This window comes from Cyphomyrmex costatus, unplaced genomic scaffold, assembly GCF_001594065.2.
Source record: "Cyphomyrmex costatus isolate MS0001 unplaced genomic scaffold, Ccosl1.0 scaffold189, whole genome shotgun sequence".
Classification (NCBI taxonomy): Eukaryota; Metazoa; Arthropoda; class Insecta; order Hymenoptera; family Formicidae; genus Cyphomyrmex; species Cyphomyrmex costatus.
The window spans coordinates 646,576-653,734 of NW_017275921.1; the positions used below are offsets into that span (position 1 = coordinate 646,576).

A 7,159-nucleotide genomic window follows, 5' to 3' on the forward strand; every position below is an offset into this window, starting at 1 on the left:
GAGAGAGAGAGAGAGAGAGAGAGAGAGAGAGAGAGAGAAGAGAGAGCGCTCGACTGTGGAAGCCCGGACGCCGATGAGGACCCGTAGAAGGAGGAAGAGGCTGATTGCGTCCGGGGCGCGTAAATCTTGTTGATGGAAATTGTTCGCGGACCTTCAGTTTGTTCGGCGATTACATCCTGCGGTGAACGCGTTCGCCGGTAGCGGGGCTACCTCCTCTCTTTCTCCCCTCCCTCCCGATTCCTCTCTGTTTTTCCTACTCCTATCCTCTCTTTCTCTCGTTCCCGTTCCCTATGCCTATCCGTCCTCCGGAGGACCTCTTTCTTCACGGACGCCGAGATTAATGAGCGCACCGCTCGGTACTTTTAATTCCGAAGAGCGAGTGCAAATAAGTACCGCCATCCGTCTTGCCCGCCAATTACCACCGGGCAGAGAGAGCCTTGTGCTCACTCTCTCTCTCTCTCTCTCTCTCCCTCCCTCTCCCTCTCTCTCTTTCTTTGTCTCCTGTATTCTCATTTTAGTTTCCTTCACCGTCATATCTCTTTCTCTTTCTGTTTCTCCTGTCTATCCGCGTCTTTACGCAACGAGCACTCGTCGCGTTTGTACCAAAGAGATTTCTAGTCGCATAAGTTCGAGAGGATCTCGCGAGGTTGATGGATACCGGGGGTGCGTCGGTAACTGGTAGCGCGCGTATAATGAAGACGCCGTCCTGCGCGCCGGCGACTTTTTTCCTCAGCCCCGTCGTTCCTTTATCCTCTTTTCTTCTTCGGATTTTAATTCGCACATCACGCGCATTAACTTCAACGTATGTTACTCACGGTGCGTATATTCCGATTTGCGTCTCGCCGAGTAACGAATGCGTTGAATTTGCGAACGTGTAGCGCGCGCGCGCGCACGCCTGAATGTTCCTCTTCCACGGGGACGAGGAGTACGGATAACGGGGAGAAAAGATTCTCACGCGATGCCCTTACGCGAGTAGTGGAGCACGTACGAACTTCGTTAACTCTCAAGTTTATTAACTCTCACGCTATGGCGTAGGGATATAACGTATAGCTTTACTCGCCCAAGCGACAGGAATATCTTCTAAATATAAAAACACGATACGATTACCTGTCGAACCTATAGCGCGAACGATTCTTCCGATGCGAAATGATATTCACCGACAAAAAAATGGCGAACGGAATTTGATAAAAGATCCCTCACTAATCATATGAAAAAAGTGGTTCCAGTCAAATTAACTGAAACTGTGATAGTTTGTAGTTTACAAGAGAGAGATGCCGATTATACTAAAAAAAAGGATACCTAAGAGTTTATTTATAGGATATATGTTTATTTCATCGAAATAAATCCCTTCTTAAACACGACAAAATAAAATTTAATTTATTTCTAGCAAATAAACCACATCTATTATTTTTTAAATTATTAATGAGATATACCTATATTTTTACAGAAATGTATATTTCATTATCACAGTCAAATTTTTTGTAATCGATAAATATTAGAAAATGTCACTATTTGCTTGCAAATATTTCTACATTTTTCTCATGCAGTAGCCTGCATAGACACAATCATCAAAAGTAAACAAATTTTGCTGTAGCCATTTAAAAGTTGCTATTTTAGATCTAATTGTACTGAAAAAATCTAAAAATTTGGCTGGATACAAATCTGAAATTTTCCAGAAATCTTAAGCATGACTACCTAATTGTTTTGATGATCCAGCAAAATTGTTTTTCAGACCTGTATCGAGCGCAATTTTTAAATTCCTCAGCAAAAATGCTCTTTCAGTAATCTTTTCAATCCGATTAGACCTAAAATAACAACTTTCAAATGTCGTTACATCAAAATCTGTCCACTTTTGATGGTTGTGCTTTGGAAACTTTTGATCAGCTATAAAGCTGAAATATTAGTTTCAAGCGCCAATTTGATTAAAATCGTTTTTCTCGTAATTACTAATTCTTTACTCGAATATTTGGATCCAAGACTTATTACCGAGGAGAACAATCAACGAGACTGTATTCGCTGCGCGATATTCAGAGAAAATGTTTTATGTATATATATGCGTTCTGATTTAATCTCCAAGTTTATTGCAATTCCAAGCTTGGTTTCCGAGTAACCGTCACGCAGCCGATGAACAAATGATACGTTACACCCACGTCCGAAAACTGTCTATAGACGCGAACGCGCGCAGCCTCATACCGCACGAGGATCCCAAATTAGAGGAATGTCTGATTTACATCTCGAGATATCTCGGATGAAGCTATAAATAATTTCGGTGGTGGAATGTTAATGCGACCCTAGGCCAGAAAGGACTGAGCGAATGGTCCGCGGACCTCCAGTCCGCGCTCGACGTCCAGTCAAATTGGAAATACTACTACCATCACCGATCCGTTGTTCTCCTTCACAAAAACACAGTGACGAAAACAGTTCACGTTAATCTCACGTAGAAAACGATCGGATACATATTAATAGTCTGAATCACATACGCAGCCGGTTGTCGCGTTGGTTAAAACACAATTTAATCGATTCACTGCCTTTTTCCAAAGAATGCAAAAGATGCAAAGGAAGGCGGAAGAGGATCGTGAGTGATTATGTGTATTAATGACGCTCCTAAATATATCGTACCTTTTTTTAACGTAACGTTTAATGGACAGCGAATTACTTGAATATCGCTAGGAATCGCCCTTCCTGAGAATTCCGTTGTGCGACTTATACACGATGTATCTTATACCGCGGCGATAGGTGAAGATAGCGAGAGAGATGTACGGGATGCGCGAAGGCTGAGACAAGGACAGAACGAAGCGTGGGGGGCACACGAGGGTACGGGGAAGAGACACGGCGTGGCGCAGGACGGAGGGAGAGTCGAGCTGTCAGAGGCAGAGACGTTCTGGGATGGCCCCCATCCTAGTCCTCGCTCTCGTCGTCCTCCTCGTCTGTAATCGTGGGGGCGGTAACGTAGTCCTGTGCCCGACAGGATCACATCGCCACGCCGCTACTGTACCTATATATACCTACGTACGTACAGCACAACGCGTGGCGTTGCCCTGCCTGGCAGGCAAGTAACGCGGACTGCCAATCTCGGCCGCCTAACGCAAAATCAAGTCGGAGATTGTCCCATTGTGTATAACCTGGCGCTCCTCGCTCGCCCGCCTTCGAGAAGCTAGCGAGATAACAGTCGACCTCGTGCACAGTTACACGCTTCCATCCCGAAGGCGTGGAGGTGAAATGGACCATATCGCATAATAAATTATTGCGACGTGCGATAATTAATACCAAATTGAATGGCATTGTAATATCGAATGTAACGTAGAAAGAATTATTTTCCTGAAACATGATACTTAAAATTTAACTATATAGTTACAAACTTCGAAATAATTACGTAGAACAATCAAGCTGCGGAAGCAGCTTTTTCCAGCTCCTTATTCTTTAAATATTTTGGTATTCTACATCATTATTTTGACAGTCCAAAACATTATCTTTAATTTGTTGCCTATGTTAGTATTCGTGAGATGGACTTAAAGCGATTAATCCGACAAGTAGTTAATTTTGCTGTACGAGTCATCGCGTCCCCCAAGAACATCCACAAGTAACAACTTTCTTCATAGAATATGACATATACGCTGTGATTACTGGATGAAACAGAATACGGGTCGCAATCGATCACGACATTAGAGATATCGTCGAGAGTAACCTGATCTGCGGGGTAAGATAAATAATAAGCCGACAATGTGTGGTGATAGGGTCAAGAAATACTTGGCATCTAGTATCTTCTCTATTATTTACAAAGAACTACTTTTTGGAAAGCCTGATACAACCATAAATTATATTATATAATTATAGAAAAATTTTGTTTGTACAATAATTCATTTAAATTTAAAATTTTAAAAGTAAAGAAAAAAAAGTATTTTTATATTTTACTTTGTTTTATTTAATCGAACCACTTTCCGATCAATATAAGCATAACTAGGATATATAAATCCAATCATATTATCAATTTAAATTTACAATACATACCGAGCCATTCATGTGATTCGAGTGAAAGTAAATCAATATCGTCCCCTCAAAATTCATATGGATTCGCATTTAATTCAACCATATTTTTCAACGACGTGTACGGAGTTAAATCATACAGGATTAAAACGGAAGGTAACCAATCCGCGTCGAAATACAACGATTGTTGCACCGCAATTCCGCACGCATTCGATCGATCGCACTTTTCCTCGCTCGCAATCTTAACGCGAAATTAATAGGTCTCCACCATGTGGTACGAGTACTTTGTGAGATCCCTCGGGATTTCAGAACGGGTAATATTCCAAGCTGCAAGATAAGGAAAAAAAAAGAGACAAAGCGCGGACGCGAAAAGGAAGAAGAAGAAGAAGAAGAAGAAGTCGAATGCGCTGTATCTCCCCAAGTTCGGAGTCCGTCGAGACGAAGCCCGCTATAATTTCAGCATCGATCATTCGCGAAGCGCCAGTCGCCCGCGCAAAAGCGTCGACGAGTTATAGCAAAACCTACAGGCGCGCGCAAAAAAAGAGTTCCCGTGTACCAAAAACACGGAATACTTTATTCATTTGGACAAGGGGTTCGCACAGAGGAAGAGCTCGAAGGGTATATCGGGGCGCAATCATGTCTCAACGATAGAGTGTATAGAGAGATGCCAATAAATATATATGTCCCCATCAGACATGCAATATGTATGCCGATGTCTGCCAATCCGCGGATAAGACTCGCGGACCCAATTCACCACGACTTGTCCCCCGTTTCTTTCTCCTCATCTTTTTCTTCGTCTTCTTCTCGTTCCTGAGGCCCGACGTCGTCGACGCTGCAAAAAAGGCCCCGGCTTACGCGCGAGCGATTTGATGGACGTATTGAGACGAGATGTACCACCACGACGATGATAATCAATACCAGGGTTCTTAAGTCGAATCTTGGTGGTCAGATGTTTACACGGAGGTTCTACGTTATCCCGTGTCACTTGACGCATGTCCGCGATACTATACTGACAGCACAGGATCTTTTTATCAATTTTATACCCTTAATATAGTGATTTTTCGGCCCTTTATTGCACAGAATGGGTTATTCGTGTCCAAAATTAATTTTCATCACTTTAATAAATATATGATACAATCATTAAGTGATTCGTTAACATATTTAAAAAGTACTGTAAGGTTGCATATTTTAAAATTGTTTTATAAACATTATAATTAATTACGCAAGTCCCTAATTAAAAAAAAAAAAAAGTAAATCAACTTTGATTTACTTTATTTTTTCCTATTATACAATTATGAGAACTCTTTGAGGAGACAATTGGCATTGCATATTTGCAAGTGGAATTAATCTAATCTTAATTAAACTAAAACAGATATTCGATACAACACAGATTATTACAGCAGTATTGCAATAATATTATAAACGTTACAATAATAATGAGGCACCACGCTTTTGTACTGTATAGATATGTAGAAAAAAAGATTTACAAAAAATATTTTAATAATATGTCTAAAAAAAACGATCAAGTGCAAAAGTGGAACTGAATTAGCGGCTTGTGACTTTGTGAGATTGGATGCGTCGGGAAACGGAAGAGTCTGACTTGCAAAGACAAAGCAACATTTAAATGAATCGAGTAAGAGAGAGAGAGAGAGAGAGAGAGAGAGAGAGAGAGAGAGAGAGAGAGAGAGAAGAGAGAGAGAGACTGGTACACCGAAGTCGAGTCCCTTTTTGTCGCGGGTGAAAGGAAGACGATCGACTCATCGGGTGGTCGTTGATCGCGACGGATAGACGTCCGATCTGGCAGCAAAACATTCGCTGATCTGGCGTATTAACGATCTCATCAATAAAGCTTTCCTTCGTATCCACACAGACGGTCCTGAGGCCCCAGAAACATGACGCGAGTCGATGAACCCTTCCTCCCAGTATCGCGCAAGAAAAATCGTCAATTTGTTGAATGCGCTGACCATATTCTTACGAGAAAAACCAGTATTTCGTATACGTTGGGCCCAAAGGACCCAGTCGGTACAAATGTCGTGTACAAGTCGAATCAGACAAGACTCTCTTTTTCGGTTGACATCCATCGGAATTGGTATACGTCACGTATACTAACCGCAAGATAGAATAAAAGTGACTTTTTGTCGATTTCTTAACGACAAAGTCACATTCTGAAAAAATAATCACGACTAATATTCATCATTTTAATTTCTGAGTTTGTAATTTGTTTCTACCAATGTAAATTTATTTCGCTTTAATTCACTTAACGAATACTGTAACTAATATTTGTAATTAATTCTTAACGAAAGGTTTGAGAACTTAAATTTGACTGCATTTTTAATCATTTGCATACATCTTTATTACTATTCAGTTTAGACTTTCTTACATGGACAATTTAGATACAACTGTAAATGACAGTTTATCTCATTGAGTATAGTGTAATTATATACTTATATATTTTTCGGATCAAATTTTAACATTTCGTCATAGTTTCCATCCGAGGTGAAATTCATATTTCCAAATTCAAATGGACTTGCGTTCATAATGTCGCGTCTTTTTCTACCAGCATTTGTGGTTGCTGCGGTGGTGGTAGTGGTAGTGGTAGTGGTGGTGGTGGTTCTTTTGCGGCATTTTTTAACTTTACAACAGCGTCTATTTTTACTTTTTTTAATGATAAAAAAGGATTCCTTCGCACAAAATAGAGAATGTCGTTATTTTTCATAAAATCAATAAACAGTCATATTTGAATTAATACTTACGGATTCCTGCAACAAGGCACACACCACGATCGTCAAGATCAAGAACACCAGTAATAGTCTCATATTGCAATCTTGTGTTACTAATCTTGCACTGTGAATGCTTGCCTCGCGTCGTAGCAGCACATTTATACTGTAACGCTGAATAACAATTTTTTCGTTAAGCATTGACAATGAATATGGTACACACCTGTTTTGCCATTTGTCGTAGCTTATTGTTAAAAATATTTCGTATAACGAGAATAATGGCAACGTATTAATTATGTTCCGCATTCTTTTAGGCATATGTCGCTGAAATGAAACAATTGTTATAAGTACTCACAAGTTGCATTAAATTAAATGCAGATACTGTCATACAATATTATTTCACGTACTTATAACAGTTTATCAGTTAAATCATTTTTATATACATATATATAGTATAT

General features: G+C 40.2%; 1 protein-coding gene across 1 annotated transcript; it reads right to left on the reverse strand.

Moving 5' to 3' along the window:
* Positions 1–6,312: 6,312 nt before the first annotated feature.
* On the reverse strand, positions 6,313–6,842 carry LOC108772458 (uncharacterized). Its single transcript, XM_018537985.1, has 2 exons — positions 6,738–6,842; positions 6,313–6,665 (listed from the first exon to the last, which is right to left on the reverse strand). The coding sequence occupies exons 1-2, from the start codon at positions 6,798–6,800 to the stop codon at positions 6,429–6,431; spliced, it is 300 nt and encodes a 99-aa protein (XP_018393487.1). The 5' UTR covers positions 6,801–6,842; the 3' UTR covers positions 6,313–6,428.
* Between the last annotated feature and the right edge of the window lie 317 nt (positions 6,843–7,159).

What these genes read in the sequence shown, in the direction of transcription:
- LOC108772458 (XM_018537985.1), bottom strand. Translation starts at nt 6,800, where the DNA reads ATGAGACTATTACTGGTGTTCTTGATCTTGACGATCGTGGTGTGTGCC. An exon ending in GTGCCTTGTTGCAGGAATCC is followed by an intron (nt 6,666 to 6,737) that starts GTAAGTATTAAT and finishes TTTTGTGCGAAG; the next exon opens with GAATCCTTTTTTATCATTAA.